The 22,980-nt window shown below is 41.8% G+C and overlaps 1 protein-coding gene across 1 annotated transcript in view; it reads right to left on the bottom strand.

Moving 5' to 3' along the window:
- Positions 1 to 22,980, bottom strand: part of MYO10 (myosin X) — a 172,657-nt gene that overhangs the window by 78,160 nt on the left and 71,517 nt on the right. The window contains exons 3-4 of the mRNA XM_075493997.1: positions 17,299 to 17,457; positions 1,339 to 1,526 (exon numbers count right to left, since the gene is read on the bottom strand). Of these exons, the coding sequence (XP_075350112.1) occupies positions 1,339 to 1,526; positions 17,299 to 17,457 (347 nt within the window). The remainder of the gene's footprint in view (positions 1 to 1,338; positions 1,527 to 17,298; positions 17,458 to 22,980) is intronic.

Here is a 22,980-nt window from a genome sequence, read left to right as displayed (position 1 = left end):
AAATACAGTTGAAGAAAGCTGAAAAACACACACAAAAACACACACAGCCCCCTCTGTCTTTGTACCACTGCCAGGCAGGACCTGCCTAGAGGCGAGGGCAAGGCAGGGACTATGACCTGAGAGCTTGCAGAAAATTGGAACCAGACCTAGCTGTGTTGCATCTGATCCACATTTCTAACAACAGCTTGGGTGCTGAACTACATGAGCCAAACCCTCCTCTTATTTGGGAAGCCTTGCAAACTGGCCTATAATCTTAAATGCCAGTAGAAACTGCCTATTGCAAAAGGTGCTGCTCTCACTCTCCCTCATCCCCTCTCTGCCCCACTGGCTGCCCCATGCCATGGTCCCATGGCTGTCACAAGGGCTCCCGTGGAGGTCAGGAGACAGCCAAAATTGTGTCACCTTGTGTCTCTCCACATTTAACTTGTGCTGGTAGGCTGCAGGAAAGCGAGAGCAAAGAGGCTTAATCACAAAAACACTACAAAGGCGAGAGAGGAGAGGGAGGGGAAACACAAGCTCTCTCACCCCCCCGAACATCACCTCCCGCCCGGAGCCCGATGGCTGGTGCCACGCTGCCATCGCCACCGAGCTGCTCCTCCCGATCCGGTGGGCCAGGCTGCAGTTTTCCCTGCCCGCTGCAAGCCAACGCAGCTGAGCTGGCAGGCAGGGGAAAGGGAAGAGAGCTGGCTGCGTTTTCGACTCTTCTGGACCAAGAAGGAAGGAGGAGCTGAAAGCAGTGAAAAGCTATTGAAATGCCAACTGCTTGCAACGTAGGTTGGGAGCAGCGAGATCCTGAATACCAGCAACACAGAAGATCAAACAGGAAGCTGTTAAATCACCATTAAATTAAAGCACGACGAGATTAAGTAAGGAAGATTAATCAGGCAGTTAAGTGGCTGAAATGAGGAGGGTTTTCTCTTTTGCTGTTGTTATTTACTGTGTCTCTCGAGACTGGTGGGTTATTTTTTCTTTTCCTCTAGATTCAGGGTTCAGGGTCTAGTGGTGACAAACTGCTGAGCTGCACAGGGATGTTTAAACTGGTGGGGAAAGCACTTAGGGTAGAATCAGATGTGTGAGTAGCAACAAATGCACAAAAATACAACAGATTTTTCACTAAATGAAATTGTAAGGTGCGTAAGAAAAATTAACATTTTGTCAGAGGTCCACAGAATGATACAGAGCAAGTTCAGAAGTCTCTCCCAAAACTCTGATGGTTTAAAAGCCTGCTTTCTTTTGGAGTTCTCCTCTCCATGTGGCCCAAATCCGTGTTCCTAAATCACCTCGAAAGGCTCACCGGCAGGGATGATGAAAGCAGCAGCAGCAGCAGCCGCCATTTACCTGATGAGGATACACTGGTTGTCATGGCGTTTCCAAAGGCAGCGGTAGCACTCGTTCGCCACAGCGAAGATATGAGGTGCAATCTCTCCCATGTGGTGCTTGCTGTATCGCTCCATGGCGGCGCAGTCGTACAGTCCCGGGATGCTCTTGTAAGGGTTCACAGAGGCAACTATCGAACCAATGTAGGTCTGCAAGCACACAGCCCCCCCCCCGAGTTGTTATTACACACAGGGTGGAACAGATTAACACTCTTCCCAAATGAAAGACAACAAATACATGTTTGCAAAAGCCTACCAATCCTTTGGATAAAGATGGCTAGTATTTTTCCCTGCTTTCTTCCTTTCAACAAAAGCAACAGAAGGGCAAAAGTTTTTTCCACCTCCGTCATGTTTTCGTGCTTACCTCACCTACAGCACAGAGCTTCTCGGCTGTACGAATCCCGATGCTTACAGCTGCACAGTAATGCCTACAAGCACTGCTCTGCAGCTGCTCCTCACACATTCTTAGGGACTCACTGAACTTACTAAAAACCTGACTGGGTCCCAAGTATTGGTCCAAAACTCTGTATTTCCACGTAGAGTATCCAAGTCCTCCTCTGCTACTCATTTTTAAAACAGAAGTATCAGACATTATAGTAGACACTACTACCATTACATGGAAGCAGGCCCTAAGAAAAGCACATGAACTGGCAGATGCTCCCAAAACATTGGGTTTCTGCAACTTAATTTATTACTAGTTTGATGCACAATGGCAGCTGACAAGGCATTCATTTCTACCCCATTGCAATTAGAGAGCACATCAGTTAAAACCACCCAGGTAGCAGCTTATGCCCATTCCCATTGCCTTAACTCATTAAGCTGTGGTAATGTGATCGTTTGCAACAGTCTATTGGCAATGCTGTTCATTTTCTCAGTCACTCTCTATCCGCTTCAATATATTTTTCAAATAAAATCAAATTAAGTGACGTAGGAGATAAGATTAAGCATGTTATCTCCAGAATTTCCAGTACATTTCTGGGGCATGTGGAATTAATTGATATATCGTATGGTGTGTGCAGTGTTACCGCTGTGATACTAATTTCATTTTGTTAAGCACCCTTTCTGCGGTTACAGGCAGGAAGCTGACACCTGGCTTCAACAGCCCTGCTGCGGACTTGCAAAGAGCCAGGCTGCGAAGCCTCCAGCCCTGCAGCACGGTCCCCATGTACAGACAGACGCTTCACCAGCAGTCAACCCTCTCGTCGCCGACAGGAACCAGCTGTGAAGTTGACAGCAGGGCTGAGGCTCTCTTCACCTCCGCAGCACCCTACCCAGAAAGGGCTGGATAAGGCGAACAGCATCTTGCACGCCACAGAAACGCAGCCCCACGTGCTCCTCCTGCAGCCACCCTCTTCTCCGGCAAGCCACCATGGGGCACTCATTGAGACCCAGGGACCATCAGCTCCCCCACATTTTCCTTCCCTGTCAGTCTCTGCCACAGCATTTACGTTCCACATCTACCTGCCTCCCTTTTCTTCTCCTTAATTAAGTTGTAATTATCTCCGTGTATCAGCTCTCCTTTCTCACTGTTACCCTGCTGTTACATTCCCCATTATCCACCTGTTCGTCCTCCATCAGGCCCAACACAAGTAGCAGCTTTGAGCTTTTTGCTAAGGCAGACAACAGCAGTGTCCTTGAAATTATGACAATTTTATTAGCTGCAAGGGGAATATTCCTCCTCACTGTAACTCAAGTACCTTTTACAGAGCCGTAAACTTTCAATCCGTGTGTTTTACAGAAACCCCCATGCTGTGCAATAGCTCAGAAGGTTTCATCTAGAGGAAAGATACCATTTCAACACAAGATCGTATCGCAGGGCAATTACAGCACTGGGACAACAGCTTAATTTCCTGGGATCATTCCCTCCTGGGTTCTTAAATAACTAGTGAGGAAGTCTCTGAGAACAAACTTCCTCTGTTTTATACATATTTCAGCACACATTGCACAGGCAAAATTTAAGAGGTTTTTGGTTTTTTTTTAATTACAAGTGCAAGCATGACCAATAAAACAGACTGCTACAGATCTTCCTCTTTACCTTATTAAAGTCTGACTACAGTCTTACTAAAATGTAAGAACAGCAACTTGAGGCACGCCATCACAAGAGATGCCATGGCAAAGAAGCAAATAAAAAAATCCCCATGAAACACAACACCATCTAACGGTAAGCATGCACTCTATAGCTTCTGCGTGATCAGGTTCCTGGCAGAACAACATCACCACGCTCCCTGATCTTCCTGTGATGAAGCACTGGCAAAACCGCACCACCACCGGCTACAGTGCGACTTTTCTTGCTTCTCCTATTCCAAACTAAATATCATAAGAGGCGACAGCAGCCCACTCCTGCACAGACTCGCTTAACATGAGGCAGTCTTTCACATGGCTTAAGCATAACTTTTTAAAAATGATAGGAACACTTCCAGAATATTAGTCATTACTGTGAATAAGGAAAGCTTTTTATTAAATAAAGTCAGCTGGCTTCATTGCCTCATAATTCATGTAAGGTATCACAGAGAAAAAGGTAGTGTATTATGGCATTAACAGAAACCTGGTAAATAGCAGAAATGATACTAGCGAAAACAATTCCTAAATCACCTCATTGTGTAATGCTGAGGACATGTCATTATTTTAAAAATTCCTTCTCTCTCTTTTTCTTTCAGCAAAATGTGAAGAACCACAACCTCTACTGAAATAGCTCCAATTTTGTGGTTCCAGTCTTCTGGTGCCTCGAGTACGTATTACCTCTTTGCAAAACAAGTTAAATGCATGCACAAATTGCCACCAAATTATAACGATACAAGACAGAACAAACTCAGTCCTTCAAAAAACAAACCTCCTCATCCCAAGGCAAGATCACACAAAAGCTATATTCTTCACAGAATGGATCAGATTTATCACCTACCAAGTGTCACAATTCAACTCAGGAGCAGCCGCAACTAGGTATCTGCATGGACTAGGAGTTAGCTGGCCCAAGTGAAAGTTCCACCTTAACCCAAGGTAGTTCAGCAAGGTATCGATGAGCTGAAGCCTCACTGTTACTAAAAACTATTCCCATTATTTAAAAAGTTCCCATTAAAAGACAGATCTTCCCAAAGTCTTTGTAAATTTCCCCTGGCATACTCAACAGCAGCAAGATTGGCTGCAAGAATAATTTCCTACATCACTTCCAGGCTTACTACTTCTCCCATCCAGTAACTATCACACGCTCTTAGCAGTAGCAGTATTTTATACACAGTGGATCCTACTCCTGCTAGCCTCTACCCTGGCACCTTTAAAAGCCATGAAGTCAGGGACTGGAGGCGCAGCATGACCTGCACCCACATGCAGAAGAGCACCACTTCCCCACCGCCCTGTTGGCAGGGCTCTGCTTTCCCTCCCCTTGGGGACTCTGAGCAGCTGCCCAATGCAACCCCTCTCTTGGAAGGCAGACTTTCCGGTTTTGCAAGTGCGAACACCTTAGCAGCAAGTTAAACCCGTGTAAAGATACACAAAAAATGCAGGGCTGTTCAGTGGATGGGTGCTGTTTCCTGAATGCTGTTTCTGCACCAGGCATCATCATATGGCAAATTAAAGCAGTTAACAGTCAGAAGCAGGATCTCTAAATTACTTTATTATGCTAACATCACAAGGCAGCCGTTTGGATGAAATTTCAGAAAAGGTATTTTCACATAAGAATGTCACTTCCACTTTGCTCAAAAGAAAGTGAATTAAATTTTCTCTTTGTTCTTTGCAATTTCTAATCTGATTCTCACAGTCAATAATTACTTACTTTAATGAAAGCACTCCAAAGCAGTTATGAATAGGAGAAATGCTCATACATCTGCCAGAGCACTAGCAAGCAGGCAGGATTTCTGAAGACTTCCAGTTGAAATAGTTTGAGGGCTATTTCAGAGAAATACTGTGTAGAGCTCCTGTCACAAGCCTGACGACTTAAATCCGTGGCAATGAACAGGACAGTTTACTTTTCTCTGTTATATGACCAACTCAACACTTCAGACAGAACCACACACAAACTCTTGAATTACTTTGTTACAGCCTAAACCAGCAACAACTTGTTATCAGATCACCACTAATGTATTTATTTAAACCCAAGAATAAATTAAAGTTGAGTTATTCAGCCTGAATCGCGATGCAGTGCTTTGATTACCATATTAAAAGGTTGGGCTCCTTTTCCACTTTCAAATTTTTACTGAAATTTTACATTGATAATGCATCTCCCAAAACACTTTCAGGCACAAACCACAGAGACTCCTGCTCCCCCTTTTAGCACAAAAAGAGGAAATAAGATTGTTTGCTGATCCTCTGAGAGGACTTTCGAAATTAGAAGTTCAAGCCCTGTCTTCTCAGCTAGACATTCAGTAAGGCAATGGGATCGCAAGAGTCAAAATGAAAGATGTACTTGAGAAAGGAAGAGATTTTTCATCAGTTCTCCGAATGCTTTTTTTGTTTTGCTTGTTGCCTTCTGATAGCCATCAGCTTTGAACCTGTGTCTTGAAATCAATCACCCCAGACTTCCTCAAACACTCAAAAACAATTAGTTCTTTAACAAGGTTCAAGAGCTCACAAAGATTTCTGGCACCCACTGAAATACTCTAGAAAAACTTGCAACGGTCAGACTAGTCCTGTCTAACACTTTTTTAAGTTAGCTTAAAATTACAAGAAGCAAGTTTGCAATAGATAAACTAAATACAGTTTGAAATGTCTTTCTTTCCCATGTAGAAAAGGCTTTCGGATTAAAAGAGGAAAAAGTAGAGTAAGAAATTTCCCCTTCAAAATTTTTTTCAGGTTCTCTACACAGAAAAAACAATGAAAAAGAAAACTGCCCTAATGCAAGATATATCAGGACCACCTTGCTCTCCATCTTTTCCCCTTCTCAGATGCTTTTTTGGGTATGTCCTTTCAGGTTTGCACCATATCCAGCAACCATCCACCTTCCACTTCTTCCCTTTTATGCCAAGACTTCTGCATCTCCACAATAACTCTTTCATTTCTGAGGATCCTTTATGATTTCTATGTTTTACCCAAGCTTGCTCTTCCCACGTAAGGTCATCAATTTATCCCACACCGTTTTTCTCATGACCTCCTTTCACCCTCTACATCAAGGTACCCCTCTGCACTTCCCAGTCTTCTAGCATCTGAGACATCCCATTCCTCCTCCTTTCTTAAAGAAAGAAATAAATAGGGGACAAAAAGCTGGGGGGGGGGCGCATGCGGAAAGGACTCCTTTCAGGTTTTGCATATCTCATGCTACAGGGAGGGTGGGAGAGAAGGCAGGAGCAGGCTGGAGGACTCTGTTAAAGGGCATTATGTGCTGCTCCTGAACTAAGTCTTTGATCAACAATCACAACAGAAACTAAAACTGCTTGCACTATTAAAACAGGCAGAAGGAGACTGTCAGGATGCAAAATCTGGGAACAGAAGAGTTTGCCCCACACTGCAGATACAGCCTCCGTCGTTCCCAGTTCTCTCAGGTAAAGGGATTGACGGTAATCATGACTGAGTTTATTTTGAGGCAAAGATAACTAGGTCAACCACCACATACACGTCAGCATAAAGAGGAGAAAGATGGCTGGGCCTATTTTGGCATGTTTTTTAAGGGAGGCAGCAGAAGGGGCAAGGGTATGCCATAACAGGATGATAATTAATGCCCTTGTTCTTGGTAGGACCTTGATTTATCCTCTCTGTGGTAAGTATACCCCATCTTTCAGCTAGTCCCATGTTAATTTCAGTGGGACGGAATCCAGTTGTCTCTCTAAATTATAAACTAAAATGTCTGAAGCCAAGCTCCTTTCTTAAAAACCATAATCAAAGTAAAGCACTAAACTAAGAGTTTAGATGTTTTCAACCAATAAAGCCGTTTCTAAGATGGAAATGTCATACTCTATAATCATCCTTACATGCTTGGGCTTCTGCAGCCCTCATCATGTTTGGTGACTCATGGTGGGTTTCCAACCACCCAAATTTACATCAGCTTTGCTTTTCTTTATCTCTGTGTTCCTTGTCAATGCGCACAACATTATGACCCCTGAATTGTCCTTTTTCCTTCTCAAGGTCAGTTGTAGAATTGATTGCAAAATGAGCTGTTTGTAAACACACAGGCCACACTACAAATGCAAGAGTTAGCATCCATAGGAGAGGACCTTTAGAAGGGAACCAGAACACAACAGAGAATGTTACTAAGAAGATCAAGTGCCAACAGGCAGCTACCTATATCCAAGACCCACCTGCTAAATGTTCTCCTTGACATTGCTTTTGAAAAGTGTCTTCTCAGGCACGTTCACATTGCTTCACTGCACTTTCCCATGTGCTTCAGTCCATGATGTAAGCTGCAGCAGTCTCTTCTACCAACTGCCTCTCTGGTGGCTTTTCCCTTCCTGTGCTGAGCACAGATCAGATCCAAGGCATAACAGACTAAGGCATTTTCAAAGCCAGGCTTTATCCTTGTTTTCACTGGCACAGTTCACAAGAAGATTTTCGGAATAATTTTGGGGTTTTTTTAAATACGTGATTTCAGATGATCAGAGGCAACTGTTGGGAAACAGCATACCCTATTAGATGCATCCTCGTCTGTTATGTTGATCCTTTAACCCAACTAATGTGACCTTAAGCTTCCCTTGGTACAAGAATATTAAGCAACACTGTCCTGTTCCCAAGCCCCTCCAAGGGCAAAGGCTATGTTACCTCTTCATGAAAAAATGGTACTTTGCAACCCAGCTACCTTAACTTCTAAACTAAGCGAATCCTTCCACTCCCTGCAGCTTCAACCTTGCACATTCACAGTGTCCCTCTTCTAGGCAGCTAACTTGAAGCTGCCTAGAGCTGTCTATTTCTTAAGGGTTAAAAACTGGGTTTTGGTCACCTTAGCTGCCAACATAAATAGCCAAAACAGTGCACAGAGGCAGTCACATCTCTCAGCTTAACTCCACAGAAGGCTCAGAGGTGGTGGAGAACCTGCACAAAACTAAGAACTCTCCACAGGGTAAGAGATACACTCATAGCTTAATCTCATCTTATCTTTCCATTAATTTTCTCCTACTGAACAGACTGTTCCATGTGGATGGAGTTACTCAAGGAAACTCTGCAAGTGTTACCCAGAATCTGCATTAAAAAAGCCAGTTGGGAAATACGAAACCAATATAAAGAAAAGCTGATAAAAGAACATTGTTACAGCCAACAGTAAAACCCAAAACAACAGACAATAATACTGATGTCAGACATCTTTCCTTATTTAAGACCCTCGCAGGTTTCTGACAGTTTTTCTCCTGTATAAAAAGGACCGAGTCTCCTTGTTTTTATGGCATTTTTTGCTGACTAATACACTAGAATCTCTACCATGTAGCAGTCCTATCTTCTGGATGTCAAGATAATGAACTTTTGTGCATAGACTGTTTATATAAACAGTTACGGAAGAGTATCTCTCTTCACCATTGCCATGTGGAGAGGGAAGGTGACCTCCTGAACAAAAACACACAATCGATCAGAACGAGACATTGATTTTTGTCATTTTCATGGGCTGCGATACAGCATGTGAATGTATGTTTGCACAGCGGACTGTAGCAATCTGTGCGCACAAGTGCACAGCTTAATGCTAACCAGGCAATCCCTAGCTCAAATCAGAAAATGCCCCACAAAGAGCGGAGACCCCATGGCTTGTCACTTCATTTCAAATGGCCTGTGGCCACACACTAGTTCTTCTTCCTGCTTTGTTATTGCACAATGCTCAAATGAGTCTTTCAAAGCTGTCTGAAGGCCTAATTCACCCTCCAAGCAAGGAAAAGACAAAAATGGTCTTCTTCCTTCCTGTAGATTCATCTTGGGAAGATGAAGGGGCTTTTCAGAGAAAACAAATGCAAATGAAAACAAAAATGCTGACAGATGATATACCAAAAAGCAGTATCTCTAGAACACTGGAGAAATACTTTTAATATAAAAATTATATTAATATAAAAAAGCGTTGGAGATTTTTTTAATTCTGCCTGCGAGTATGTTATATACTGATATCCAGATTTTCATAACTTCCATGGTCCTTTAATGTTTTAAGACCTCTTCTACAGAAAGGGTTTTTTTAGGAGGAGAGCAGGAAGAGCAGGAATTACGCTTTAACATGCATGAAAACAGAAATCAAAAGCCAGAATAACTGAAATCTAAGTCTATGCCAGGTAGTTTGTTGGATGGCACCGAACTGCTGCCAAATAGCCGTGGGTCTAGAAATCAGCACTAAGATGGCAAAGGGTATTAGCAGTCAAAAATCTTCTAAATGGAACTCTTGGACTACATTTGCTTTTAAAAGGAAAGACTGACAGACATCAAAAGGAAATAGCTGAAACTGCTTGCGAGAAATGGACTACAACTTTTCAAATAGAAGCAACAGCCCAGCTATGAATCAATAGTCCATTTACACAGGTAGACAATAGCTATAAAAGTAATTTAATTCATTCTCAACTTAAATGGGCTGTCTGTGGCCTTTCTAGTATTAAACTGCTGGAATATGTGAATAAGGCAGTTGGACAGTGTAGCACAAGCAGTAAATTTTGTGCAGCTTGCTTTACAGTCAAAGCCTAACGCATGTAAAGAAAACATGTGCTGGTGACAGACAAGCGGCTTAAGTTTCAGAGTCCAAATTCCTGCCCTCCTTTCAATGCCTTTGCAGGACTGGGAGCAACAGACCTTACAGAAAGGAGCCAAAGCTTACCTGCAAGCAAGGCAAAGGTGCACGCCGAAGCATTGAGCACCATTTGCAAAAGCTCTGACTGAACGGCACCAAGCTGCTGTCACCGCTTATGCAAACAACTAAAAAATTTTCCTTTTGATTCTGCACATTCGTCTACTTTCTGTTCTCAGTTCACAGAGTTAGCAGTGACATTCAATAAAGGTGTGGAGAAAACAACACAAAACAACAAACCTTCAAATCTGAGAAGACATTAGCAGTGTATACCATCACCAATGACAAAACCTGCACAAGATGATCGATTTCTACTTCGCAGTTTTCAATATGAAGTTATCATTAAGAAGGGCTTAGGTAGCATTCAAAACTCATGGAAGTCAACAGGAATTGACCCTGTTGACCCTGCATTTATTATTTTTTCTCCTACCAAACAACCCAATGAGAAGAAAAATACTGATACAGAGCAGACAGAAAGAGCAAATTTTCTTATGTTTTAATAAAACTTTGACCTCCTCCGCCTCCCCATCTGTCTCACTGAAACAGCCCACTGATGATAGAGGTTAAGACCCCTCATGCAGCATTTACACACAGCAGGTTACCAACAAGTACTGGGCTGCAAACTGTAATATAAATGTATGTGTTTGTGTAGCCATTGCATACATGTAGCCATTGCATATATTGCAAGGTGTTTGTGTAGCCACTGCATGCATGATGGTGTATTCAATTACACAGACCTTTCTGAGCAGCTCCCTTTTTAATGATATCATGTTGATCACACCACCTCAGGCCAAAATATTTGCTAAGATCTGAAAATATGCACTTTTAAAATCCCCAATATTTTCAGTTGTGAGGACAAAGTTCAGGCAAACATTCTTTATTGTTGTTGTTATTGTTATTAGCAGTCCCACAAGTTCTGCAGTATGGAGGAATTCAGAAGCAAAGTTGGTTAACCAACCGATGGCGTTTGTTTACTTCTCACATCATTACAGCTATGTTCTTCCTCTAACACGTACTAAAAAAAGAAAAACAAATAAAAAATAATTATAATTGGCCTTTGGCAGATAATTGTTGATCTATATAACTGACCATCCTTTAGAAATAGCAATCACCAGAAATAAATTCCACTAGATTTCCAATTAAAAGCCTGCTGTGTTTATATAGATCTTTGTCTGCTGCTCTCTAGTAACAGATATGAAATGGAAGCTGTAATTAATGCTTGGAGACAGGAGCTCACTTTGAACTACATTTTGAAAACATTATCTGATGTGTGTAAGCACAATATGCTAATTAGGGAGGTAAGTAGCTATGTATAGACATTGTCATGCATTCTTAGCAACGGCGTTCTCTGCTCTCTGCACATCCACTGAAGGAGCTGGTGGAGACAATTTTCCCAGTAGCAGAGGAAGGCATGAAAACCACTGTAATTCATCGGCACACTTCTAAAATTTCTTCACTGCAAAAGCAGAGCAATTAAATAAACAGCAGTTTCCTCAGTGACCATAGAGCAGATCCTGCAAACCGGTTACTTGGGACTGCTCTAGAGCACTGGATGCCTGTGGAGAGGAACTGTGCAACCACAGCTGGGTTGCAGACAAGACCAGGATAAATGTAGTTCTAGGAGCTAGTCTAATAACTAAGGACTTGGTCTAAATGTACATGTACAATATTTATATATATTTTATGGTACTAATTAACAACACAATTTGTGTGTACCATTGTTTGTTTTTTTTAAAGTCAATGGCCCACACTTATACCATGGAGCGTGACAGGCCAAAGACCGAGGCTGTTGAGCTGTCCAGGATGGTGTTTAGGTCCTTGATACACATTCTTTTTAGATTCAGTTTCTGCAGGGAGTGTATCCAAGTTTTTCCATTCAAGAAATCAGTCATGACAATTTTTGTCTTTATAAGTAAACACTTTGAGGCTATTGTCTTCTATTGATCTTCCTTTGTCTCTCTGCCTCCACCTACAGCTTCTGTCCGTGGTAGAGGACATCTGAACAGGAGTGCTTTCAAAGTGTATGAATTATGTATGTCTGTCTGTATTTAATTAACCATGACTTTAGCGTGTCCTGCTATTTTCTTACTATAACATGCAGTGACATCCACTTCCTGCTGACCATTTTAGCATGGCACAGAGCAACTGCACCGGATCTGAAATGAGTTTTACTATACTGAGAAAAAACCAAATATGCAAAAACCTAGACAAACAAGTCACAGAGAACAACTGACCTAGATACTAAAGTGTCTGTGTCTGCAAACAGAATTTGAAAAAACCCCAAAGGTGATTATTGATTAATACCACACAAACATCAACTAGTTGCCTCAGGGAATGCTCATGACTTCGAGGGAGACAAATTATCTAATTACTGCAAGTTTAACAACTACAACTGAACATGCTGCTAAAGTAAACAAACACAAATAGATTTAAAAATCCATGCATAAATAACTGAATATACCTTTTAAGAACAGATAACTGAGCATTCAGTGTAACGAAGCGGCTAGGAGCTCTGCAAGCAACCTTGTCAGGGAAGAGGAAACTTTTCCAGTTTAACACCTTTTTTAAAAATCGGAGAAATGTTGCTTTCTCATCCAAGTTATTCCATGTTTGTTGCTTCAGCTGAAAAGAGAAAGGAAGCCAGCCACAAAAACTGAGCTCCTAATTACCATCATCCTCCTTCTGATGTGGATGTGGCTGGTACAGCACTACATGTCTACGTGGCTGGTACAGAAGTTTTTATACATATGCACACAAACCTAACAGATGGTTATAATTATCGGCGGGCAAGCTGCAGTCCTAATTTGAAAGTGAGCAAAAATAGGTTATGTTCTCTCTCACCCTTCCTGGCCACCACACCCAACTGCTTGACAACCTGGAGGCCACTCTCCCCATCAGGGGAGGACGGCTGAGGGACCACCGCACCCCACCCCATGCAGCACGCCTCTCTGGGCACGGGTACACATTCTCCACCTAAACAAGATGGGTACGCGTCAAAGCATCACCACTTCAAAGGGGAACGTGCCTACCTGGCACTTCACAGCTTAATTCAAAAGGAAAAAACTAATCAGATGTGCTTTGAAACTTGTTTATTGCTTGAACTCAGGCAAACGAGGGTGGATCTGATGCTGAAAACCTCCATACTGACCTGTACAACCTATACTGCAGTTATTTCCAACCCGCATCTCACCTCAGCAAAAGCTGCTCTCTAATCCTCTGGTCTGCTCTTCTGAAATTTGCTCGCCTGCATCAGTGACCAACCGCTGGCCACAGAGACAAGACAACCGCAGCTCATCCTGGAGCCAGCTCAAACACCATAATTTGTGCGTCTTGCAGCACAATCCACGCGGTGTGGTTTACGGCGTCCCCTCCAAGGCTAAGCCAGTCTCCTCCGCAATGTGTACTTAACTAAAAGTAAACCAGAATCAACAGCTTTGGGAACAGCTCGCCTTTGAACAGCGACAAGAACGGCCGCCACAGCACTTCCCCTCTCCACATCGTGTGGCCCATGCTGGCCTTGCTTCAAAGGCAACAAAATCCCTCATTCGCCTTCACAAAAGGCTCCGTTTTCAAATGTGGGTACTTTCTGCTTTTAGCACTGGTGTTTATCTTTCCGTATTTTGCCACATACCAGCCTAGCACGCAAGCTAATCTGAGCGTTCACAGACAGACATTAAACCTCGTATGCCAATGTTCAGAAGCTGGACCTCCCATATCAAGTTGTTCCTCATAGAGTAAAATGGGGGAGGAGGTAGCAACGAAAACCCCCGCAACATATGACCACTGCCATCCTAACTCTGCTCCTTTCCTGGACAACGAAAGCGGTGATAGCCCAGATGCAAACTTTTAGACAAAAGCAGTAGTAATCAAGAAACCTGAAAAAATACCAGACAGGAGCCTGCTTTAAGTAATCAAGAAAGGGCATGTACATCCCATGCTTCTCACAGGCCAAAAAGGGAAAACATGCACTCTTTTCTTTTACAGAAATTCAGACAAAAAGTATCACAAGCAGATGTCAACAGACTTGACACTGATACAAAAAGATGGTTGCACATAGACACGAACAAATTTGTCATTCACCTTCTCGCTAACAGCACAGATTCAGCTAAGAGCCCCAACTCATTAAGTACAGAGCCAGGCATCATTCACGCTATGAACACCGGCTGTATGCTAAATCAATATTCCTCCCTCCCTCAAAACCAGCAAGAAATACAGAAAATCCTCTGCTGATCCTTTATAGCTGCAGTTGTTGGCAGCAGCAAAGAAAGTCACTGACGTGTTTGACAAAACTTGGCATACATAGTAAATACCTTTATAGTATTAATTAGGAAGTAGCGAAGAGTTTAGGAGCACAGGTATGATTATGTGAGACAAAAATGTTATTAAGTAAAGGAAGATTAAACTCAACTCAAACATCTGAAGATATTTACTTAAATGCTCATTCCTAGAGAAACAGCTCCTCAAATACAGACAAACACACAAGTTAACAGTGGAAGATTTGCATAAATAATTGTCTTCCTGAGAAAGCAACTGTTTAAATTTCTTTTTAATTGTTTCTTCTGTATTTTTGAAATTATATATACTTTACACTACAATTTAGTATATTGCACTTCATACAATTTTTGTGTGTGTGTGAAGAAGCAAGCCCCAAAACTTATGTCCTCATTAAGTGTATTCCCCATTAGGGGTACAAAGGTGCTTCCCAGTCTCATTGCCACTGAGAAAACTAACAAAAAGCTGCCAGACTCAAGAACCACACTAATATGCTTGTAATACTACAAGCACACAACTCAAAAAATGCCAGCATACAACTCTGCATATCTTTTCCCCCCACTCAGGATGTGGACAGGGAGGTACACAGAGCTGAAGTAAAGAGGGACAAAACACCTGTAAGCTAAAAGCGAGGACACAGCAATTATATATGGTGGCTTACATTCAGGGACGGCAAGAAATCTTTCAGTGGGATGACCAGCCCCTAAGCTCAGGGTGGAGGGGCGCGCACAGCTTCCCAATTTATTGCTAACGTGCAAGGGACAGATACAACCAAGGTGCCGAGGCAGATACAAGAGACAGTATGTGCACTACACTGATGAAACAATTACTGGCCATGGGAGAGGCCTTTTTGGAGGGAAGGAAGAAAGCAAATGTGCAATCTGGAAAGTTTTGATCGCTCCTGGCATGAACTCCAATGACTTTTATTGTCCTGTACAAGAACTAGTCTGGTCCCAAAGGAGAATAACCAGGAGTCTAATTTCTTCAGCTGCAAGTATGCCTTCAACAAAGGTAAACTTAATGCACCTTTCAGTCCTATTTTTTTTTTTTTTTTAACATCAAGCATTAAAATATCTTTGAACTGTTCAATACAGTTAAGAGATTTTGGCTTGAAAAGACACGGTTCATTTTGCAATGATGATACCTCCTCCTATGACACATGCTCATATATCTATGAAGTTTCATAAATGTATTCAAGCTATTTAATCGGCTTTTCTTGGGGTTTCTGTTCCCGGAGCCCTGTCCTGCTAAAACACTACCATTGGCACAGCAGGAGTGGGGTACCAATGAGGAGGGAGAAAAGATGATGCTTCTTACATCAGGTCCTGGTTACGTGTATAGGACAACAGAGACGCTTTCATATGCATTTCAAAACACACCTTTTTTCCAACCACCTTTTCAATCATTTTTCAGGTGAGGTGGACTCAAAAGAGTAAGCAGTAAAATTAGCAAAACTGAAGGGACAATGAGTATTCAGCAGCAACTGAAGTGTGTCATCATTAACAGCACACAAACCTGTTTGTCTAGAAATGTACACAGCACTGAACACCAAGTATCAGAATACCCTAAACTTGCCTTGACAAGCTAAGAAATAAGCTAGAACATGTCTCTTCAGAACAAGGCTATTCTTTGCCTGTTCAAAAAATCACCCCCTTTTACACACATGGTTTTTAAAAGGGGGAATTGTCCTCCATCTGAGTACACATAATGGCTCAGAAAACAATTTTTTTTAATTTTGACTCACACTGAGTATTATATTCTAACCTAATAACACTGGTGGAAAACTAAACTCTTCCCAAGTAGCTATTTTTCCCCGCATGTGCAAGATTGTTCATATATGCTATTCATTTTTTGTTCACTGATTTTTCTGAATGGCAAAATGGTTCATTTGTTTTGAGAAAAAAACATATATCAAGACTTTCATAAAGAGAACTACCTCAACATTTAGGATTCCCTGTACTAGCCACTTTAAAGGTAATGTGCAAAGGAACATAATTTCCTTGTGCCCTTTTTTGCTTTTTATTATAAAGAAATTTCTAAATACAGGAAAAGCTCATTTTTACATTAAGATATGTTCACGTTTAAAAATAAAGAAGGCAAGGTTAATAGATGAAGCTTGGAATAAAGCATGTATATGGCCAAATCAAGGGGCCTAGACAGGTGATGCAAACAAAAATTATTTATGTTCTGCAATTATTAATTAAAAAAAAAAACAAAACCAAAACCACCAACCACTGAACCACTGCAAAGTGAGGTTTCACAATCTGTAACAGCCACTAATATTCCTTGTATCTTTCTCACATTTAGTGTAGTTCCAGATTCAGGAAAGATTCATATCTAGTCAGTTCAAGATTAATGAAAATATTTAAAGAGCACGTAAATGTAATCACAAAAACCTTCATTACAGAGCTGAGAAAAAGAATTATGTGTGGACTAATTCCTAGTTTTTGCAACTGATAAACAGCTGCCTGTTCTCATACACCCCGAACTCCGACTATCTGTATTTAACGGCACACGTCCTCAGATTGACGATCGTTAATACCATCCCCTTTCTACTACAATAGAAAAGGGGAAGCTGATCAGAATTGGATCTTGGCCTGATGGGATCTCAAACGGCAGTCACAGACTAAATCCCACTGCGTCCTCGCTGGTGACGTACACAGCACATATTGGTGGGGCAGAGCGTCTAAAGGAGAAGAGAAAAACGAGAGCCCTTTACACAGCCCTGCCACTGGAAATGTAAAAGCGTATGTAGCGTGCCAGTTTTTTAAGGTTTCCAAGGGATTGCCTGGCCAGCCCTGAGCTACCTTCTCCTTCCATTGCTGCTGGTGAGAAGTTACTAGATGAGGCACGCTTCAACTCCATGTGGATACACAAAGAACTGGAGAACATCAGGAGGGGAGATACCACAGAACAGCAAAACACACACAGCACTTACACATTCAAAAACATTCCCTCTGGATGTTTTTCTTAATTTTAGAAGAAACTTACATAGATTTTATCTTGCTGATATCGCTGGAATAAGTTGTGCATAATGGAGCCTTCATGGAGATCTACGAGTGCTGCCATGTCTTCCACGCTCTCTGCGCTTGTTTGATGCATAGGCGTTACTTTTTGGTGTGTGATTGTGCTCTGTTTATAAGTGAATACCTGAAAGAGGGGAAACAAAGAAAATATAATAATCAGGGCACACATTCAAAAACTCCTACCTGAGAACGGAGCTTTCATACCCATTCATATTCCCTATCCAGTTTATCAGTGTGCAGACTTGTAAAATACAAAAGTCTGCCAGTCATACCTTCTTCAAAAGCTTCTCTGATAGTAACTGAAGCCCCAAATATGAACACGGTGGTCATATGAAACTAGCACATACTGACAATGCACTGAGGACTATAAGGTCTTTCCCTTTTTAAGGGCAAGTGTAATCTCGTTTCACATTGGACTGCTATTAGACTTTATCAGGAGAAAAATAAACCAAGCAATAATCGTTCCCAAAAAATCCCAAACCAACCAAACAAAACTCCACCCCTTACAGTAAACCCCACTTATACCCAAATTACTCTGGGATGAAATGCTTTACAGTGCAAAACAGCAAATGAAAATTATTGCTCTAACAGGCTGCAAGTGTTTATATGTTTGATCTGAAATCCACTTAAATGTTTCTATTCTATTCTCTGGTCATGACTGCTATGGGGTCAGGTCATTACTCCTAATCTAAGTAGCACGCTCCGTTCAGTGTGCTGCAGATATTTGAAAATGAATAGGCAAACTGATTTCTAACTAATGGACTTTTGAGAGGGATTTCTGAAGCCTGTTCCAAACAGGCAGTAAAAGCTCTAAAAAACCCCCACAATTTAAATACTCAGAAAACATTTCTACGTATCTTCTGTAAAACTATCACAAATATGCTCAGAAGATGTACACATCCCCAATCTAGTTAAACTTTTATGAATTCTAATGACATCACTAAAGACTATAAAACAATAGCTTTGGAATTCAGCTTCCCATTTCCTTTTAATTTACATCTTGGCAGCTCATCCTTATAGACATATGCCTGCATCTCATAGCCAATGCTACTCAGGCAATACTAGTCCCCGCTAATGGCACTGTTTCAGTGTAAGAAAGTCAAGTGCAGGGTTAATGCAAATACTTCAGTGACGTGGAATATTTAAAAAAAATCCCTTCCAAAATCCTTTGAAATAATATTTATAAAACCGATGGAAGAAGCGCAATAATTGGCAGCCCGAGCGCTGGCGAGCACCGCAGGATTGCTGCTGCGGGCTGGGGATCACGCAGCACTGCCCGACGGACGGGGCAGCGCAAGGGGCCACGTCTGCACGTGAAGAGAAAACCCCTCAAAGGATTTCAACGTAAAAACATATGTATGCTCGTGGTAAAGAAAGACTGAACAAGAACGGTTATCTCATTGTAGGAGGCCATTCAGGAAAATAGTGATTTTGTCTGTCTTGCTGAGGCAAGTGAGAAAAAGAAGCTGAAGAAGCAAGAGGGTGAACACAGACTGCAGTTAACATTGAAGCTCTATACTTGGATATCCCACCAGGTGACAGAAGAGAATTGCCTGATGAAATTTGTTCATTAAAATCATACCCCAGATGTACAAAATGCTGGCACAGGCCATCACACCGTTACAGCTGTCACGCGCACCAGCACAAAGCGTACTGGGGAAAGGCTGGGGGAGAAAGCAGATCCATGAAACAGATTTCTAACAGGTGCTGGAAGGCAGCACACATGTCGACAGAACATACGAGCAAACCATCAGAAAGTTCCCACAGATTCAGAGCACCCAAAGCACAATCCCTAACTGTGGGGAAAAAGATAGACACTGAGAGTTCTGAGCCGTACTTTGTGGTAAACAGCCATCCAGATGACAGGACAAGCATTTGTACAGGGCAGAGAGATGCTGGCCAGGATGGGGAAAGCAGTCACTTGCACATGATCCAGGGGCAAGTGGTCCAGATATCTGACAGAACTAATTTGAACAGCATCAATTGATAGCAAAACTTTGGGGCTGAAAACAGTGTTAGCAGTCCCAAGACTAACCACACAAATTGCAAGCCGGAATTAGAGGTAATTACATCTCGAGAGTAATAAACTGCAGTTCCTAGGCAGAACCACCATGACAAAAAAACCGAAAGGTCATACTGCAGAACAAAGAATATTGTAAGCTGGCAGACTTGGAAATAAAAGGGATTTAAGGAGAACAAATGCTAGAACTGTAAGTACCTTAACAGAGGCCATGTATCAGCATGGAATTAAAACAGAAAAAAAAACCTCAGTAAGAGAATTAGGAAACCAAAAGGGGATGGCACATATCCTGTGAGTGCGGCTCATGTGAACACGGAAAGGAAACAAAACATCATTTCTAGGAGGATAATTTTTGTATTTGTGATTTCTGGTCTTTGATATGTGGTTCACAGGTTAGTAGGACAGGCAGAGCACTCCATACATCACTAAGCATGTTTATGAACATAAGGAATTAATAAAAATGCACTGAGAAAAACAACGTGATGATTGACTTGTGAGTGGCAGGACTATCAAAGATGGTCTTTGCAGATTCATCCTTCCCACTCAAACCCACTATTTTCTCTTCTTCAGGGTGATTGTTCTCACGCTTCCAGCTCTTTCACGCATTGCCTCCTTGTTTGGGTGAGGAAACGGCTCTCTCAGCTGACTCAGAGATATGCTCACGTGTTGACCAGCTAGAAAACACACCGACCAGTCATAACGGCTGCCACCCAGACCAGAAAGAAGAAGGGTCTCTTCCCCAGTGCTGGGGAGTTACTTTTCCTTTACTTTTATTTTTCACCAGAGCCACGCATCCTTCAGATTTCATAAACCCGCTGCAAAACTTGGTCAAAATCATCTAACAAGTTCAAAGTCATCAGACAGGGCAGCAGGATCACATGTGCAGACCTCATTTCCTTAAAACAGGCTTTCAGCAGTCCTGCTGCTCAAGCCCTGAAAGGCCTGCTTTGTTTTATTTCATCTTGACTCACGCCTTTAGTAGGATAAGGACGTGAAAAAGCTACTTTGAACTTTATCATTACTAATTAGAAGGTCACGTTGTGAAATATTACAGCAGATGAAATCCTCAGGAAATAGGAATCAAGAGCCATTCTGTGGGGTCAGCATGCAGAAGAGGAAGATGAACAAGTTGGCTCCTGAACTTCAAGAGGAGCCCATTGGCAGAGTGCTGGAGCATCCATCCTCAAGGATCTTGCCAGCATTTCTGGAAGGTCAAGTAAAACATGCAGGAAGTTTGGAATAAGATTTAAGACAAGCCTAAACGAGAATTCAGCAAAAATGTCTTTCCTCTCAAGATAGAAATGGTCCAAGATAACAAACATGCTGAACACATGGAAAACTATAAATTAAACTCTAAAGAGACAGCACGCAAAATAAGAACTCTCAAAGTTATTATGAAAGTGAAAATTAGAGGTTGAGATAGGAAGGAGCAATGCAAAGATCAATAAAAAGAACAAGCTCAAGAAATACAAGACAAAACAGCGAACCTAGCTAAACAACAATAAAGAGCATTTCACTGGGAAAGGAGAACAACACTTCAAAACCACTCGACTGTCCCTACCACGGCTGCAATGAACACGCCAAAAATGGACCCAAATGAGGAACCAACCTGAAAAGCCAGGGGACTGATGCTACCAACTTCCCCGGCTAACACAAAAAAAAAACCCTGTAAGAGGCACTCTGAAGTTTGAGAATAACGTAGGAGGGAACTATCGGATGCCCAAATATTAACAGCTTGCTGAAAGGAGAGCCCACACCCAAGGGGTGGAGGAGCACTGTTTAGTGTGTCTTGAAGAAGAAAGCAAATATGACTGAAAAAAAGTAATCACATGCTGCTGAGTCAAATTTCTTTCTCCAGTAAAAAAGGAAAGATTGAAGAGACAGGTAAGTGAGGACAGGAATATTTGAATGAACATTAAAAATAGGGTGACATGCAGAAAGTGTGAAAACAAACCATATTGGTCTGGTTGTGAAAGCCTGTTTCAAAGCTTTGATGATGTGACCCCATGTCCTGATTCATGTCTGTTCAGAAATCAACAGGATTATTAGCCCAATTTTACTCTCTCCAGAATTGGGTAAAATTCATCAGCGTTGCTGTGACAGGAACATATCCAGAGCAGTGTCAATGTCTGCCTGCTCAACCATCGTGATACCCGCAACACTTGCCAGATCTGCTTTAGGACGCAACGTCAAGCCCTAGACACTGAGAGTGAAAACTACACTCATACTCCCCAAAAGTACTACCCAGATGAGAAAGAAGGAAAGGTAGAGGAAATGAATTCATCGTCTCACAAAAAAAACATTAGCCTTGGACATGGGACCAAGGAAAAAGAAGTTAGAGGGAAGTTCTCAGCAGCACACCAACACCTCCAGAACGTGGGCACGACTGCATTGCACAGGTGGGACAGATTCCCACATCACCCTCTGAAACACCATCCAGATCCCCAAATGCTGCTGCAGGAAGTGCCTTCTCTTTGCAGAAGATGCCAGTCGGATGCTCTCTAATGCGCTGTAGGAAGCTGGAGAACTTACAACAACACGCACCGAGATTAAAGGTGAGACTGCAGGTGAGCGCTTGGTAAATGGGTTTTCACCGGTTGATGTTTCATGACGAGGTTTGCTAAGAAACGGTGGAGCAACATAAATAAATAAATAAACAAATAAATAAATAAATAAATAATTTCATATGGGACTTTATCTGGAAAGCCAACAACTCCTAAACCACATCCTAAGACGAAGACATATAATGAAAATGATGGCTTTAGCAAATAAATGTATCATTTTCCCTATTCATAAATACCATACCTATTCATAAATACTGCTGCATGAGCAGTGCAATACTGTACTCCACAATGTGCAAGCATTTGTTAGATGAGTCTGTATCTTTGTATTTGGTTCAGAAAAGCATTTCTTGTACTCCATGCAACTTGGAATAACTAGTATTTTACATTAATATACTCTTTTAAATCTACTAGTGAGCAAGTAAAAAAACCAACCCATCAACAAATCAGGAGTTTGAGGCATATGACTGCAATTAAATTAATTTCATTGATGTTTTTAAAAGTTCATGAAAACCACCAGCATGAAGACCTTAATATTCCCCACTTCTTTATGTTGAAAATGACATTTTTATCCTGCACAATTAATCTGGCATGAGAAAAAATAAGAGGTCTTTCAAGTACTCCATTTAAGGGGAATATCACAAAACAATGTCCATTTAATTTTCTGCACTGACAAATTACCCCTAAGATCAAGATCTAATGGAAATTATATTTTAACAAAAGATTTAATTTGTAATATAATTTATTAACACCAGGAAAGAACATCAGAGTGGGTCCTCAACAACAGGAGCACACATGCTTTCTCTCTCACTGTATCATTTTGTGACATGATGCCAAGTGACAAAAATCCCTGCTTGAATAAGGTCATTAAATGGTATCAAGGGATTTCACAACAGCTGAGTCCAGTGAGTTTAGGAGAATGCTGAATTAAGTGCTTAGGCAAAGACCATCAAAAAGCCCCACACGATCCCCATTTCTTACAAAAGCTACAAGTCGCAGTTAGGCTTTCCAGTCTGCGCCAAGCCAACACATAACCAAATCTCTCAGGGTGTTTTGCACAACCAGC

This window comes from Mycteria americana, chromosome 2 (assembly GCF_035582795.1).
Source record: "Mycteria americana isolate JAX WOST 10 ecotype Jacksonville Zoo and Gardens chromosome 2, USCA_MyAme_1.0, whole genome shotgun sequence".
Taxonomy (NCBI): domain Eukaryota; kingdom Metazoa; phylum Chordata; class Aves; order Ciconiiformes; family Ciconiidae; genus Mycteria; species Mycteria americana.
The sequence above is the reverse complement of the archived record's forward strand: the minus strand, read 5'-3'. Positions and strand labels throughout refer to the sequence as shown.